This window comes from Spermophilus citellus, assembly GCF_964194105.1.
Source record: "Spermophilus citellus genome assembly, chromosome: 7".
In the NCBI taxonomy this organism is placed as follows: domain Eukaryota; kingdom Metazoa; phylum Chordata; class Mammalia; order Rodentia; family Sciuridae; genus Spermophilus; species Spermophilus citellus.
Window position 1 is genome coordinate 97535117 of NC_138188.1, and position 18916 is coordinate 97554032.

General features: G+C 36.4%; 1 protein-coding gene across 1 annotated transcript in view; it reads right to left on the reverse strand.

Moving 5' to 3' along the window:
• Positions 1-5793: 5793 nt before the first annotated feature.
• BTLA (B and T lymphocyte associated) overlaps positions 5794-18916 on the reverse strand; it is a gene marked incomplete at both ends in the record, with an annotated part of 29183 nt that continues 16060 nt past the window's right edge. The window contains 5 exons of the mRNA XM_081302276.1: positions 5794-6081; positions 8925-8971; positions 10620-10781; positions 11854-11889; positions 16857-17180. Coding sequence (XP_081158402.1) covers positions 5794-6081; positions 8925-8971; positions 10620-10781; positions 11854-11889; positions 16857-17180 — 857 coding nt within the window. The remainder of the gene's footprint in view (positions 6082-8924; positions 8972-10619; positions 10782-11853; positions 11890-16856; positions 17181-18916) is intronic.

The window sequence follows — 18916 nt, forward strand, 5'->3', positions numbered from 1 at the left end:
TTAGGAAGAATTTTAACCATTATTTCTTCAAATATATCTTTTCTAGCCAAGCTTCAGTGTCCTCTTCTTCTAAGACTGTAGTTACATGCTTGACATTACTTGGATGTGCTTCCCTTTGTTCCAGTACATTATTGCTTAAGTGTTTTATTGATTCATATTTGGAAATATTTTATTTAAGACTTTTGTCATTAACAATAAGAAAAAAATAATAATTTATGTTTGTTGTGATAGTGTTTAAAATAAAAATGAAGTTTATGACTATATCAGCATGTTAATTATGCATATTCTTGACAGCCATGTAACTTAAAGAGAAAATGGTTGCAATAGATTTCTCACGGTGAATAAAATGTTTGGAATAATATACAGGAAAGCACTTTGTAACCACCCACATTCTATTTAAATGGACATGTCAGCTGAAATTGGTCTTATATCGTGTTCCTCCTCTCATGTAATTTACACGATAGCCACTGGATTTCTGGCCATTCTCAGAATATGCCGTGCCTTTTCGAATAGCTCTCCTCTCCACAGAGGATTCTGTGGCCTAGACAATCTTGGTTGGTGCACAAAACTGATCAAGTAAATGATACAACTAACCTAGCCTCTACTTCACATTTTCTCAAATTTTGGACTTTGGAAAAACGTCAAAATCACCGCACCTCTTAAGGATGATGGCGCTAAGAGAAAGCACAATCTTTGATTTCTCCTAAAGAAGAGTTGCCTCCTTTTTAATCCATTCATTTCACTAATGTAACATTCAGTGAATTCTTACTATGTTCTCCAATAAGGGGGAAAATCATTCTTTTTGCTTTCCTCCTATCCTCACATTAGCTACAAAACACAGTCTTCTGTTGATCTACCCTGCCTTCTTACAGAAAGAGGATTGATTTAAGTGGTTAGTGAGACAGAGGCTTTCAGCCACATTAACCTCAGGATGCAGCCCTTGTGTTAAAGGTAAGGAAGGTGTCACCATATCCCAACTCCTCTTCAGCTGCAAGGAAGCTTGAAGCTGACTGACACCCTTCCATGGGTTGGTTGGGTATCTCTGTGGGCTCTTCTATATCTTAATAGGTTAAGAAATATAGAAATAGAAATAGCCTATAGAAACAGAGAAATGTGATTAATCAGGGTTCTCTCCCAAATCCTCAGTGTATTAGGAACAAAATATTCTACTAAAATGAATCAGAAGTGTGTCTTATGCTCAAAGAACTCACAGTTCTGTGGTGTTTCCACAGCAATTAATGTATATACTATATACATTATAATTTAGTCCGTGAATTATAATCTTTTGTTTAGTTTCTACCCTCTTCATCTAGACTGTTAGCAGTGTTAGGAATGAAATCTTTCTCAACCATAGAACCTCAGCATCTAGCAAACTAGTAGGTAGTAGTAGGGGGTCATAAATTATTTACAGAGAAAGCAACTCTCATGGCATGTTTACTGTGAGTGACTACAGATCAAGGCCTTATGTTAAAGCACAATATCTATAACTTGAATTTGAAACTGTGAGTTGATTTCTAGCACAAAACTTTCAGTTCCCACATTCTCCAGTTCAGTACCAACTTCTTTTCTATAATGTCATGTCTCACTTGTCATTTTTACTTTCTGGGTGAGGTGGTGAGGTCCTTCCTGTTTCTTCCTAAAATAGAACTTTCCAAATTAGTCTGTTCTACAAATGTATTTTGGGTTCCTACCTCACTTACTCAGGGTAGGGAGAGATGGGTACATAAAGACTAAGTGGATTGAAAGAATTAAAGTGCATACATATTACCCAAGAATCTTGCTAAACCATAGATTCTTATTGAGTGTGTGAAGCCTGAAAAAACACAAGTTCTACCAAACTCCCAGAGGTTCCCACGCCACTGATTTATTTGAGCAACAAGGAAGTAGATGATCTATTTCATAATAATTCATTCATTCAATACTAAAATTTCTTAACAGTAAATTTAATTCTAAAATGTATCAGGCACTGAGCTATGAAACTAAAGAGGAATGTAACCCACAGTCTAGATAACAAACACAATAACAAACAAATGCTATGACTATCATGAGATTAAGAAGACAAACTATAGATTGGGAGGAAATATTTGCAAAAGACATTTCTGATAAAGGGTTATTATCCAAACCACATAAAGAACTCTTAAAATTCAACAAGAAAATAAATAATCCAATTTAAAAATGGAGAAAAATAATCCAAAAAAAAGATTTCATGCAAGAATATGCAAAGAGGATTAACATAATATGTTATTAGGAAATCACAACAAAGAGATATCACTGAACACCTATTAGGATGGCAAAATTCCAAAATACTGACAATACCGAATGCTGGCTAGAATGTGAAGCAATAGGGACTTTCATTCATTGCTGGTAAGGATGCAAAACAGTAGAGTCCCTTTGGAAGCCCGTTTGGCATTTTATTAACAAAATTGAACAGACTCTCACCAATGTGATGTAACAATCATCCTCCTTGCAAATTACCCAAATGAGTTGAAAGTGTGACCACACAAAATTAGAATGTTTACAGCAATCTCATAATTTAAAAAACTTGGGAAAAAAACAAGATGTTCCTCAGTAGGTATAGTGAAACAATTGAATATTATTCAACACTGAAGAGAAATGAGCTATTGAGCCATAGAAAGACACGGAGGAAACTTATATGCATGTTACTATATGAAAGAACTCATTTCAAAAAGGCTACATGGGATATGATTCCAGCTACATCACATTCTGGAAAAGGCAAAACTATGGATGCAATAGGTAGATTACTAGTTACCAGGGGTTAGAAGGAAAGGAGGGATGAATAGATGGAGCTCAGAAATTTTTTAGGGCAGTAAAGTTATCATGCATGTCACTATAATTATGGGGATAGGCCATTATACATGTCAAAGCCCAAACAACTTCAACACCAAGAGTGAATGTTAAGGCAAACTAGAGACTTTGGTTGATAGTGATATCTCAGTATTTGTTCAGTTTTAACAAATATACCATGGCAGTGAAGCAGAGAAGGATATTAATGAGAAGGGAATCTGTGTGTGTTGTGGGGTGGAGAAGGAGCATATGAAAAAATCCCTGTGCTTTCTGCTTAGTTTTGATGAAACTAAAACTAGTCTTTAAGTCTCAGTCAGTCTCTCTTTTTCTCTCATCCCTTCTGGACTAGATGATCTTGGTTGGTGCACAAAACAGATCAAGTAAATGACATAACCAACCTAGCCCCTACTTCACATTTTCTCAAATCGTGGACTTTGGAAAACATGTCAAAACCACCCAGGGCATATCTTAAGGATGAAGATCATACAGCCATGTCTTAGACCTCCCAAATCAGAATTTCTTAGTGTCAGGAGTTGGTGATCTGTAGGTTAACAAATTCTTCAGGCTGTTTGATGTGCATGAAATTTAAGAATCACTTCCATTTTGTATCCATATATTTTTGTTACAAAAATAAACATCAAATTGATTTCAAGTACGTTTTAATAGCTTTATTTTTTTATTCGGAACAATCAACAAGCTTAGAATTCACAGGAAATCATTAAATTACATACTATGTATAAATTAATGAAATAATCATGGAACAATACTAAAATAAATTTATTACATATATCTCTCTGATATTTTTTATTAAGAATGAATAGAAGCATAAATGAATTGTGATTTTGACAAGCATGGTACAAATATAAGAATAAATCATTGATAGAGATGAAGTCACTCCCAACATTATCTTTGATTGTAAGATGTATTAAGAATATTTTAAATACAGTGATGGAAATATACTTGTTTTTAAATTGGAAGGAATTTATGAAAGAACCGTTCAACTCTGTGTGTTCATCTGATAAGAAGGCAGCTGCATGCATCCTCCCATGCTTCCGGTTTCTATTTTTAAGATCACAACTAGTCGCTATTCTTTTTTACATAAATTGCCCACAAATGTAGCTTGGTGAAAAGAACCTACCTAGAATTGGTTGCTTAAAATTCTAGATATGTAATGTTATCAAACTGGCTAAATAATGTTGACTCAAAAACCCAAATCCACAGAACTAAAATTAACATGAGCATTGTGTAAAAAAAGCTTCATCATAAAACCTCATGTTTGTCTTTGTGTGTGTTCTCTACTCACACTCCGACTGTCATAATTTTGTATGGATTATTTTATTTAATAACTCATTCTAGTATTGGGTGTTTCATCAGCAAACTAAAAATGGAAAGCCAATTTGATCAGTTTGTTTTGTACTATTTCCGTAAGTCACCTGCCTCTCTCTACAGTAAAACACACACATACACGCACGCACACACACAGACCACATTCATTTGTTCGGCAGCAGCTCACATGTTTGTTCAAGTGGATCCTAATGTTTGCCATCCACTTTGTACCAGGACTTCTGCATTATTTATTTATTTATTTATTTATTTATTTATTTATTTATTTGAAAGAGAGAGTGAGAGAGGGGGGAGAGAGAGAGAGAGAGAGAGAGAGAGAGAGAGAGAGAGAGAGAGAGAGAGAGAGAATTTTTTTTAATATTTATTTTTTAGTTCTCGGTGGACACAACATCTTTGTTGGTATGTGGTGCTGAGGATCGAACCCGGGCCGCACGCATGCCAGGCGAGCGCGCTACCGCTTGAGCCACATCCCCAGCCCCCTCTTCTGCATTATTTAGTAGCAGCACCCAAGAACACTAATCTCAACTGTTGAATCAAGTTGCAGGCTACTGCTTAAATAATTAGACTCAAGTATTCCAGAAATTCTAAAAATCTGAAATCTGAAATCCTCCTAATTGGCTGCAATCTCAGTGTTTTTAACAAATGGTTGTCAAACTGTAATGCTTCAAAGCATATGATTTGCCCTGTTTCCTTCCTAAAAACAGCCAAGTTACAGATGTTAATGAAAGTATGTTGACCCCTACAGACCAACTTGTTATTCTAACCTTCCATTCCATTACTTGTCCCTTTTATTATTGTCAGGTCAAGAATGAGAGAGTTAAAAGTTCAGTCGGCACTTGCCTGATAATACCTGTTGTCATTGCTTTTTAGGTCTATTCAGATGCCCACGAGTATATTAAATCAGCAGCATTATGTCACATTCACATACCTGATACCACATGACCCAAACACCAAGTCACTGTCCTGCTCATAAAATACTATACATTGGTTGCTCCATAAATACCTATATATTTGCTTCACAATCCAACAGGGTAGATTTAAGCGTTTGCTTGCCAGGCTTAGGGAATATCTACCCCACATCCAGTTGGTATATTATATACCTGTATTGCACCTATTCTTTCCATTCTTTGCCTATGTCAAGTCTAAAATTTTATTTCTCCTTTATATGTAAGAAACAATAGCTTTAGATTGACAAATAAAAATTTCTAATTACAGAATATTGACTGGTAACACACAATGACTATATTTATAGTTACTCAAATTAGCACATTCTTTCCTTTTCAAGAGTGTGTAGTGAATTGATCCAGATAATACAAACCTCTCTTCTCCACAAGTCTCTCTGATAGCCTCAAAGGAAATATTGAGTCTATATATTGGGTAAAATTTAGCTGAGTTTAAATGTTCTACTATTGTGCTATTGACCATATGAAACAGTTTTGGAGAGAAGATTTTGTTGTTCAAGGCTATAGTATAAAATTCTCCCAAAGAAGTTATCAGGAGGAATTCTGATCATATGTTCTATGGACCCTTAAGACACAAGCACCACCATAAACCACCTTGAAGTGAAAATTCCCAAGTTGATGAATATTTGGCAAACTGTTGGGGCCAGAGGAGGTGACAGGCCCATCATTTGGCTGGTTAGTATCAGGACCGACTTTGACTCCGCACACATACTGAAGCATATTCTGTTGGTGCTTCTTGCACTGGTCTTGCTTGTCTTAGGTTCATACCAATGATAGAATGATTCAGGGAAGCATAAACGATTCCCTGTTTGTTTTCGTCCAGGGATGGGTTAGAATAAACTTCAGAGCCTTCTCTTATCCTGAACAAGGAGTCATTATCATAAATTTCAGTTTGGGATGGCAAAGTTTGGGAATTTTGTCTGACGCTCACTTCAGCTTGTTCACTCCTCAAGGGCTGAGAGACATCCACCTAAAAGAGAAAAAAAAAAAAAAGGTGCACCACTGAATGATAATATGGCCTCATTAGCAAACTGTGAGCAAAAGGCTAAATGGTGTCATCTACCTTGAGAGAAATAATCTACTTTTCCTCACATAGGCTGATAATGTCTACACTTTTGGCAAATTCTTGGTTCTTAAGGGATAAATTTTGAGGACTACTATGTTCCTCCCAAGTGGTTATTTCGTGCTTTATTATGGGTCACTTTTGAAATCATAGAACACTTTAAATTCCATTCAACATAAAAGTTTAGCCCAAATTAATGGGAAAAACATAAACTGCCCCATGAAAACTTCAGGTATTTATTTCATAATCCAATGGGAAGTATTAATGCAGTATAGAATAAAAAGATTCATAAATAAAGCAGAATAGTGACCTCCTGATGGGGGCCAAAAGAATAAATATTATGAGCTATCCAAGATAAATTATTATGATCTGAGACCTGGAGTTGGAAAATTGATGTCAGTTTTAGAGGGACAAAGTTTAGATAAAGTTCTGAAATATTATTCCAGTTGTTATTTCTATCACCAGAAAGTTCTTATACAATCAGTGCCACAAGGATCTCGCCCCATGATGTGGTGGAAAAAGTTGATAAAGACAGAAGCAGCAATCCCACTTACATACTTATGGCACATTATGGTTTATAATATGCTTTTAAAAATGCATATTGAGCTGGGCACAGTGGTGCATGCCTGTAATCCCAACAGCTTGGGAGTTCTGAAGCAGATCTCAAGTTCAAAGCTAGCCACAGCAACTTAGTAAGGCCCTAAGCAACTTGGCAAGACCCCGTTTCAAAATAAAATATAAAAAGGGCTGGGGATGTGGTTCAGTGATTCAGTGCCTTGGGGTTCAATTCCTGCTAATGCTACCTACCCCCCAAAAATGTTCAAATGTACTTATCATAGCATTCAACTCTTAAGTGTATAATCGCTTTTTTTTGCCAAGTACCATTTTGGAATAAATCCAGAATATCATTTTTTTTTATATGTACTGATAAATTAAAGTCAAAATGGCTGTAGAATGGACAAAGAGAAGGCAAAAATTCTTTCATAAGCCTTAGAGGCTTGTTGATAGGGATAAGTTGCTGCACATTGCCACAAAAACTGAAAATAAAGTAATCTTTGGTACTTTGTAAATATCCAATGGGCCTTCAAAGAGTCCAGAGTTACCGGTGGTCTTTCCTTGGTATGGCAATGGACTTGCAAACTTTGTAACCGCTCTGATTTGAGTCAATTCCCCTCATCAGGTTTGTTCAAGTTTTAACCTGCAAAGAATGCTGAACTATGTGTTCCCCCTTTTAAATTCAACTTCAAATCATAATTAACACCAGCTTATACAAGAAAAAATGTGACCACATTCTAATGAGTCTGGGTTTTCCTTGCATGGTATATTATTTAGATTATTATTTTAAATAGTTTCAGGCCTGACTATGACAGAATGCTGTATTTTTCTTGTTGTTTACTTAGAAATATAGAAAATAATATTTAAGAACCATTCCCTATTTGAGAAAATAAAGCTTTAGCACCAAAAATAGTGCCTACTAGTGCTTATTTAAAACTTAATATAAAGTTTATCAAGGTGAATGCATTTGATTCTGTATACAATTCAGCCATAAAAAAAGAATGAAATTATCCAATTTGCAGGAAAATGGATATAACTTGAGAACATTATGTTAAGCAAAATAAACCAAACTCATAATATCAAGGGTCATATGTTTTCTCTCACATATGGAGGCCAGGGAGGAAAAAGAAAAAGAAAGGTGAGTGGAGGGGATCTCATGGAAGCGACATCAATAGAATAGAGGAAAGGGACCAGGGGGAGGAAGAAGGGGCAGAGGAAACTGGGAAATGATATTTACCAAATGATATTGTTATATTGTTTTATCGTGCACATGTACAAATGCATAATAATGAACCCCACCATTATGTGTAATTATAATGGAATAAAAATAGGGGGAAAATACGATAAAATTTGGCAGCTTAGGTGGGAAATGTTGAATACTATTTAATATTACATGTAGAATTATTGGTTGTATCTGTCTCTGGCATTTCTGGAACTTTCAAGATGCTTACTACTTAGTTGTCTCTAATTTTCCTTACTGAAACACACACACACACACACACACACACACACACACACACATCAAATACATCATTTATGCCTATTTTAATTAAGGAGCTTCATTTTTTTCCCCACAAATACATTGCTTTATCTTGCATTCTCTCTTTTGTTCCAATATCTTCACAACTTTGGATCCAAAAGAAAGACCTAAATTTATTCTCCAAATCTTCCAGGAACAATTGCTTTCAAAAAGCTCTTTCCTTTGTCTGGCTCCCTCTTGCTTTCCTTAATGAGCCCACACACCTGACCATGGACTTTGGCATAATCATTTAGCCTGGAATCATGTCTCTTTACCTACTGGTATGTTTATGAAAAAAAATCTAGTTATTATAATGCAGTTATGATTTATTGCAATAATTAACCTAGAAGTATGATTATTTATGGGTTCATTTTTTCATTAACTCTCTACTCTCTTCCAGAAAGACTTCAAGGTGTTTTTGTAAGAATGAATGAAGAACCCAAAGCCACATAATAGACCAGAGCTGAGCCAAAGTTATGTGGGTCCGTCTCTGACTTTCCTGTTTCTATTCTGGACTGCTTCCATATCAAAGAAACACTTATTATGAGACTTGTTATTCCCAAAGAGTCTTTGATGTATTGAAAAAAAAGTGGGTGGCCCTTGGTGTTATGCAAACTTATTGAAAAAAATGACATAATACAAGTCACATTTATCATAACAGATACATTAAACATACCAGGTTAATTTCCCTTCCTTCTATATCAGAAGACTTCTTTTGTTTCCCTGGAAGATAAAAGTAAAAACAAAACAAAACAACAACAAAAAAAAAAACAAAAAAAAAAAAAAAACGATTAATCAAAAGGAGGAAAGAAAGCAGAGGTAAACCACCTCTCCCCACGCCCATCCTGTTGCATACTAACAATGATGTCATATGTTTGGGCTTGTATATTTGCCTTGGCTAGCATGCTGTACAGGCCCCTGTGGATGAGAATTCACATTACCCATTTCCCTTCCAGCCCTCCTGATACCACATGGCCTATGGCATATCCAAGAGGAAGAGGCAGGATCTAGCAACTTCATTTTGAAAAGGTTGGAAGCCCTTGCTCTGAGTATATCCCATATGCAATCCCAGAAATGCTCCTGTCCTGTCACCTGCATAGCCAGTATCTCCTGTTACTCAGTTCACTTTGATGTGGCAAATCAAAAGATTTGTCCCACACCTGTCTGTAATCCCAGCTACTTAGGAGTCTGATACGGGAGGATCACAAAGTCAGTCTGGAGAACCTAGTGAGACCTTGTCTCAAATAAAATTAAACATAGTAAATGGGCTGAGGATGTATCTCCCAGTAGAGTGACACCCTGGGTTCAATCCCCAGTACTGCAAATAATAAAAATAAACTGATAAATGAATTTAAAAAATTATGCCTTCCTCTTTTTTCTGAAGTTCTGAGAGAAGTTATAGTAGCCTCAAGAAAAATGATGGAATACAGAGAGACAAGGAAAGATCTATGGAGTTGCAGATGCAAAGGTGGGATTACAGAAGATTCCTCAGAATTGTAAGAAGGTTCTGGGCTTCAGAATTCCTCACTGGAAGCACTTCAACCAGATAATTCTTTCTTTTGTGGCAATGGAATCAGGGGTGGTCTGTCTGGCTTAGTTTCTATACCTACACTATAGCTGATGTTGTAGGAAAATGATTGGGAAGACATGGAAGGAAAAGAAAAAAAAAAGAGAGAAAACTGAGGTGACAAGATCAGAGTTAATCAGAATTCTCAATGCATTCCTCTCTTACTGGGTTTAAGTATTTGGTGGTGACCCTGACAGAATGTTTTCAAAAGTAGAAAGGAATTGTTTTCAAAACACCACACCTCTCCCATTTTCACCAAACCCACATTTTTCAAACACATTATTTTTGAGTGAGGACTGAGTGCAATCAGTTCAGTTGTGTGTTCTTGATGGCAATAGAAAGGACACACATATGAATTCCTGCCAAGGACAATGGTTCTTTAGACAAGACTGTGTGACTGGGATGATGCATTATAGGTGTAAAAAGGTGAGACAAAACAACTCAATGCAGACTTGTTCACTGAGAAATTATTTCAACCCCACTTTCAACTCAAAGTTTAGAAGAATTCTTTCTCATATGAGCATAAGACTGACGCCAATAGAGAATGTCCCAGCAACATGGCCTTCTGGCCACAACCCTGGGCTGTGCACTTTTCTGTGATGCAGGTGCCTTAATATGACAAGAGGGAGCCCAAATGGACCCACTTGGCATTTTTGGTGAAAATATGAGGAGTGTTCCCAGGAACTCCTTCTCCGTGGTTTATCATAGATCAGAAAAAAAAAAAAAACAGGAACCAATGGAAAATCTATCATCCTGGAAAACAGAACCCCAGATACAGAGGGGCAGAAGGAAAATGGAACCCACCTTGATGCCTTTTTAGGTAGCAGAACAAGCAGAAACAGGCAATGATGAAGAGAAACAATCCTCCCACAGGAAGCAGACTGTAGAGGAGCCACGGCTTGTCTGCCACCTCTTCCTTTGAGGGTGGTCCTGAGGCAGTTGGTGCATCTGGAATGTTAGTCAGTGCTAAAGACAGTTAGGAAGTCAGAGCTATATTAGGTTCAGCAACATACCTCTGCATCATCAGATGCTTCTATTTCTCCTCCGGAGGTCTCTCCTAAAAAAACAGGCCTCAGTACTTGGCTTAATCTTTTGCAATTTTTTTTTTTTATTCTGCTAGGGTTAATCTTCTGTAGAACAATCTTCATAACAGCTCTCAGAAAGTATTTCACCAAGCCCTTCCCTTTACAGTATCAAAGTTTCCATTCGTATGCACTATTTAAGGAAATTAGAGAAGGCTTTAGCTTTATTCAATTCTGTGACTTGAGTAAAATAATAATAATTCCAGGAGTTACCCCAAAATAAGACAGCCAGTGAACCAACATGTTTCAGATACTAAATTCACTTCCCTTCAACACAGTGCCTTTTCTTTGTCTCATAACTCACTGTTATCTCCAAATACCAAATACTTTTGGTTTCCTCAAATATGCTTTGCCTGGCATATAGCTGATGCTCATTATTATTTATAGGTCTTAACAAACATTAAGGCCACTTGTCCAGGGTAGTTTGAAACTTGTTAGCCGATTATAAAACAATTTAGTAGATCACAAATATCATTTCTGGAAAATGAAGCAGAGCACAACAGAATACATTGGAATGGATCACACACAGTAGTGATTCTCAAGCAGGACAATTTCTCCCTCAGGACACAAGTGACAATGTCTGGAAATGTTTCTGGTTGTAACAAAGTTGGAGTGGGACTGGCATATAGTGAGCACAGGCTAAACACCCTATATTACACAAGACACCTCTTCACCATACTGCAGGTGGACATATAGTGGACCTATAGTTCTATAGTTTGGTAATTCAGAAAGAGTGGAAACAAATGTAGCACTGTTCGTGCTGCAGCTGCTGTTGAAATTGGGCAGGCAGCCAATTCATTGCAGGAGTGGGAGACGGCTGTCTGGGGGAGGGGTTTGGATAACAAACAACAGATAATCTAATACAAACAAATCCACTAGACTAAGAAGACCCAACTTATTATTTTTCCACCCATCACACAAACTTGTCAATTTTATTTGATTAGTTTGATACTTACTTATTTGAGGTTGTTCTGAATTATTTCTGGTCTGTTCTGAAATACAGAAATAGGATGAAGAATTGAAATTGAGAAAACAATGAGTATATTCTCAGGGATGTCTAAAATCAAAGCTAACTTTGGAGAAGACTCTGGTAATTGCATACTAACAGACAATCCAATGATCCACCTCAAGGTCAGTTTTTTGCATGATTCATGTATCATCACTACAAAATCATGAAATAAATTCCTAAGTTAGTTTCAGACTCAAAGAAAAACTCCGCAAATACAAGGTAACCCTCATCTGTCTGCTTTGATTCCCTCTTCCACATTCCTTAGGTATATGGATACAGAACAGCCCATGTAGCACCTCTAGAACCTGCAATAACAAGACACACCAGCAAGTGCTCCTCGTTGAGTATGGAAGGCCATAAGGAAAGGATGCTTTGGGAGACATTCTGGGTGCTCATTCTGAAACAAAGACTGTGCCTTTCACTCTCTTCCCTCTCACTCCACACCACTTTCTTTCTCAGATAATAATCACCCTGTATTTGTGAAGTTTCTCATCAGGACTGACCAGGGACAGTCTGAGGAGAACAGACTTCCAGACCAAGGTATGTTCCCCTAACTGTTTCCCAGCTCAATCAACTTTCCTCTTGGGACTTTGCTTTGCTTTAACAAAGTTGCTTTTCTTCATTTTGGGAGAATACTGCTTTCCCAAGAGAATCAAATTCCCCACTTTGTCACATGCCTGTTTTTACATGAACCCACTCTGAACATAAACAGCAAAGGAGAGTCAGACACAAAAACAAGAAAATTCCCAATAACCCTTCAGAAAGATATTTCAAGGGGGAACAATTAAATAGTTTTGTCATACCTCCAAAATGTATTTATTAAAGCATGGTTCTTAAATATAACTCTAGGGCACATTTTCCCCTCACTTCATATTTACTTTATTGAGTCCTCTCATTTTCAAAAGGAAAACAATTTTCTTAACCCTTTCCCTATTACCTTTGTTTTCACCATTTCATTAAAGTAGAATTCACACTCAGTTTAAATTAAAATAATTTCAAAATAATTTATTTGACTTTTGTGAAGGAATCAGATAACCCAAAGAAATATGACACAATTTCTACCTTCCAGGACATTATACTCTCTCATGGAACTTGAGAGCATTTCCATATATTACTGTTGTGAAAGAAAATATGTAAAAAAAATGAGAGACACAGAGGCTTAAATTGCATAAGAATTAGTAGAAAAGAGAAATTGCATCCCCTAAAGCAATCATGGAAGGCTTCCTTAAAAACTTAGGTAATGAGCTGGAATTGAATGGCAGGCTGAAGCTTTGATAGGTAAAGATAGGTGAATGAATGCCCTGTGAGCAGTGACAATGGCATAAGAGGGTTGGTTCATGGTAAGTGTAGAGCCATGGCAAGTGGGGCAGCTGGGCTGAGTGGAGAGGTTCTTCCTGGAATCCAGAAACAATCCACAAAGGTAGGGATGAGTTGAGGAAGACCTTGAGTGACGGTGAACAAACAAAAGCCCATTTCTGCGAGCACTGAGGATGCTCTCCAGGGGACAAGAAATGTATCAGGCATATTAAGTATTTTAGGGAGATTTTGGGCCAAAATGACCAAAATGGGAAACACTAAGGACAAGAAGTCCAATAGTACCATTAATTGGAGTCATTTAGAAGGAAAATAATGAAGGTCTGAGATGCTCTTAGAAGCTGTAAAGAGAACACATCACGGAGCAGAAGACTCTCTTGACAAACAGGAGCAGAAGGCCAAAACCAAGTGGTGGGGAATACCCAGTGTGGACCAGAAGCTTTGATTGACCAAGTGAAATGAAAGAGAGCAATAAGGAGGAGGAGCAGGGAAGAGACAAACCTGGGAGGGTAGAAATCTTCCAAAAGAAACCATCCCCTTCCTGTCTTCAATTTAACTCTTTGGGTCTCGAGGGCCTCACCTCCACACTTTTTTTTTCCAGTATAAAACTAATAAAACCCCTTGGGGTACAGAGTTTAACAGGAAATGCTTTGGGGTCTGACTTCTTTTCCTTAGCAGAACGTTTCTGAGGTTTATCCAGGTTGCAGCATGTATCGGTACTCATTCCTTTTTATAGATCAATAATATCCATTTGTATAGATATGCCACATTTCCATTCATCAGGTGGTGAGCATTTAGGTTGTTTCCACCTCCGGTATTGTGAATAGCTGCTTAAAAACGTTCATGTGAAAGTTTTTTGTGAAATATATTTAATTCCACTTGGGTATTTACCTAGCCACACAATTGCTTGGTCATGTGGTAACTAGGTTATCTTTCTGAAGAACTGCTAGACTGTTTTCCAAATTAGCTGTGCCAATTTATATTACCACCACAAGCAACGTAAAAGTGTTTTCACTTCTCCACACCCTTGCCAACACTTGTTTTGTTTTGTTTTTTAATTCTTGTCATTCTAGTGGGTATGCCATGGTATCTCATGGTGGTTTTGATTTGCATGTTCCTAAAGATTAAATAATATTGAGCTTTTTCTCACATGCTTATTGGCCATTTTGTATACAAAATTCTTTGATAACATGTCTACTCAAGTTCTTGCTTATCTGTTTATAGTTGGCTTGTAGTAGTTCTTACACATTCTAGGCAAACATCTCCTACCAGACATATAATTTGCAAATATTTTCTCATATTCTGTGGTTTGAATTTTTACTCTTTTGAAAGTGTCCTTAGATGCAGAAAAGTTTTCAGGTTTTATGAAGCCAAACTTATCTAATTTTTTTGTTTACTTTTTTTGTAATTTTATCTAGAAAACTATTACCACATCAAAGATCAGGAAGGTTTACAGTTTTATATACATATTTATAGTTTTATATAAATTTAGTTTTCATAATTTTAGCTCTTATATTTAAATATCTGATCCATTTTTTAAATTTTGTGTGAGGTAAAGGGTTTTAATTTATTCTTTTGCTTGTGTGTATACAATTGTCACAACCAAATCATTCATTTGTGTTTTTTTTATTGGGTGGTGTTCAGTGTTGGGGATCAAACCTGGGGCTTCTTGCATGCTAGGGACCAATATCTTAAGGGTTTCTCCTATGTTCTCTTCTAGTAGTTTTTAAGATTCAGGATTTAGATTAAGGTCTTTGACTCATTTTGAGCTGATTTCTGTACAGGGTGAGATAGGAGTTAAGTTTCAATTTTCAACATGTGAATATCCAGTTTTCCCAGCACCATCTGGTAAAGAGGCTGTCCTTCCTGTAATGTTTTTTTTTTTTTGGTACCTTTATCAAAAATTAGTTGACTGGGCTGGACGCAGTGACTGTAATCTCAATGGCTAGGGAAGCTGAAGCAGGAGAATCTCAAGTTCAAAGCCAGCCTCAGCAAAAATGAGGTACTAAGCAACTCAGTGAGACCCTGACTCTAAACAAAACACAAAACAGAACTGGGGATGTGGCTCAGTGGCTAGTGCCTCTGAGTTCAATCCCTGGTACCAATAAAATAAAATAAAATAAAATCAGTTGGCTGAAGATGTGTTTGGGTCCTCTGTTCTGCTCCACTGATCTTTGTGCCTGTTTGGTCAGTAGCATGCTGTCTTTGTTACTGTGTCTCTGTGGTATGTCTTGAGATCAGGTATGTGATGCCTCCTGCTTTGCTACTTTTCAAGATTGTTTTGGCTATTCCAGATCTATCACAATTTCCTATGAAAATCTGATCCTAAAAATTCATAGGAAAAAACAGCTGTTGGGATTTTGAACGGGATTACATTGACTCTCTAGACCATCTTAGGGAATATTATAATTTTTACAACAGTGATTCTTCTAACCCATGATGATGGAAGGTGTTTACACTTATTTACATCTTAAATTTATTTTAGTCAGACTTTTTTTGCTCAGTTTGCAAGTCTTGTACCTCCTTGGTTAAATTTATTTCTAAGTGTTTTACTTTTTGATGTTATTATAAATGAAAATTTTCCCCTTAATTTCCTTTTCAGATTATTCTTTACTAGTGTTATAGAAATACCACTGATTGTTATATGTTCATCCTGTATCCTATAAATTTGCTAAATTTGAGTGTTAATCTTAATATTTTTTTATGAATTTTATAGCATTTATCTATATAAAAGGTCATGCTGTCTTTGAACAGACTGTTTTACTTCTTCCATTCAAATTTAGATGCCTTTTATTTTTTGTTCTTGCTAAATTGTTCTGGCTCGAACTCCCAGATCAATGTTGAATGGAAATGGCAGAAGCAGGCACCCTTGTTTTGTTCCTGATCTTAGGGGACAAGAATTCCATCTCCCACCACTGGATAAGCTGTTTGCTGTGGGATTTTCACAAATCAAAAATAATTTTACTCTCCTTTCCTCCTCCCTATATATATATTTTTTCCCTCTGCTTTGTTCAGTTGGGTTTTCCACAGCTTGATCTTCACCTATTCTCCCTCAGCTGTTACAGCTAATTAAAGGCCTCCGGGGAGGAAGTGGGGAGTCAGCTGAAGCCCTGCACAGTCCCCAAACTCATCAGAGTCAAGCTACTTGTGTTGGTTTGCCCTGTGAACATTAATAAGTGTGTATTTATCGGAGCACCACAAATATAACTTGCATTAATTATAATCGACAAATTCAAAAACAGAAAAATGGAAGAAAAAAAGAAAAGAAAAAGAAAGCAAGGACAAACAATAAAGAACTATCTGTAATCACTGGTATTCACCTTGTCATTTTTTTTTTTTCACTGTTTCAATAATCTACTTCTGGACTTACCAAGTAAATGATATAATCTGTAAGTGCAAAAACAAAAACTTTCATTGTACTTTTCTTACTCTTCCCCAACTCACTTCACACGCACACACCCACATACATGCAGACACCCATGCACTCCTGGATCTCACACTCTGTGAGGTGTGGCAGACTTCTGAGGTGATACAGGAGTTCAGTTTCTAACCTACTCACTTAAGAAAACCCGGATCTTCGGTTGCCTGGAAATATGATGAGAAAAACATTAGATGGTCTGAGGGTTGAGAACTCACCTGTCACATAAAGGATTATTGAATGACTTGGAGAGACAAAAGACTGAAAATACGCACGACAGCTATATGAGCCATTGTCGCTAGGAAGCACTGGTTCAAAATGTAGAAAAAATACTGAAATATTCTGCCTTTCTTCCCAACTTGTGTGTGGCTGAAGTCTATCTCCAAGTTGGAAACACTGTGTTCCATTGAATTTGCACCAAGTTATATTGGGTCTCTTAGCACAGTATTTGACAGGGCATTCCAATTTAAAGGAATTTCCTGCCGGGGCATGGTATGCTGAATGTCTCTTCACGGAAAGTTGTTCTTTACATGACTCCTCCCCTAAAAGATAAAGACAGAATTAAAATCAAATCTGTTCTTCTCAACCACCATATACATGCCACTTCCACCATTTCTACCAAAAATTTATCAAGCTTAATTATATAATTTTTCTAGGTAATATATCCAAGGAACTGACCCTCACTAGCCCAGTGTCTGGTATATAGTATTCACATAACAAAGATATTTATTTAATATTTTTAATACTGGATTTATAGAAAATCATTTCATCTTCACAACAAAAATCCTATATATTAGTATATATGTTTTACAAATGAGAAGACTGAGGTGGTAAAGAACTTGTCTATAGTAACATGCTAAAAATTCAGAGAATTAAGATTTAAAGTCATACTGTAGTTTCTTGTTCTAGAACCCATTAGCCATTAGTCTATATTACTTCTTGAGCAACTCTTAATTCATTAAATGAAGAAGAATTTTTTAAAAGTTTTTTTTATAGTTGTAGATGGACAGACTGCCTTTATTTCATTTGTTTATTTTATATTTTTTTATGTAGTGATTAGGATTGAACCCAGAGCCTCACTCATGCTAGGCAAGTGCTCTGCCACTGAGCTACAGCTCCAGCCCCAAGAAGAAGAATTTTTGTAAACAATCATATGCCTGGAATACCTGAAATTAGGAATTTTATTTCTTAGTTTTTCAATGGCCTTAATGCTGCCTTGCAAGTTTTTCCACGTTTTCTTTGTAGAAGACGTGCAACTCAAAATAATCATCTGAAGACAAGATGTTCCTAGTTACCCAGAACTTTTTATTCTCCAACAGGAAGGAGGAGCAGGGCTCCAACTCTGGGAATCTCTGCATGCTGGCCCAACATACTGCAAACATGCCTCCCTTTGGGGGAAAGAGCTTTTCCCTGAAAATAGGCATTTCTATGTAATCTATGAATCTCCAGCTAGCAATTGTCAAGTGTGTATAAAATCTGCAGCCAGAAACATTTTTAAAGTTTTCTATGTTGTTGAATAAGTTATCATTAACTTATCATAAATATATTTACCCTGTAACCTCTATATTCAAAATAATACCTGAGAACCAAGTTATATGAGAAAGAAATCTTTTCTAAGCAGACAAAATAGATATCTCTAGATCTAAAATTTAGCTCATTTTATACCTAATTCTTCCAATTCCATTTTCACTTCAGAGGACAAAACATGCTATAAGATACAGACTGATATGTTCATAATGACAAGACTTAATCAATAATAGAATTTTAACTATTAATTCTCAGAGTCCCATGCATAAGGGGCGTGAGATACCGTATGCATTTACAATAATTAAAAAAAAACTTTTACATCATTTACATCGTGTAACTGATATATGTATGATATGTGTATAAAATCACTGAATATTTTATTATGGTTCTAACTTCCTGATGTGGTGAAACAAAATAAAATAGGCAAAGTTTCTGTCTAGTTAAGCAATTTATATCTTTTTATTTTTCTAGTAAAGATAAGGCTAAGCACATGGTCTTAAAAGTATTTAAAATACTTTTTTCCTCCAATCTTCTAGTTCTTTATTAGCCTATTCTTTTATGTTTTGAACTACTCTCTCAGCAATGTGTCTAATCCATCTCCATTAATCTCTTTAACACATCTTCAAGTATTCTTCTGAATAGATTCACCGAATCATGGGTTATAATCACATAAGCATACCTGAGATTACAGCTAAAAGCCTTCTTTAAAGACCAGGAGGGCTAAGGACTCTACCACAGGGGGGACCATACG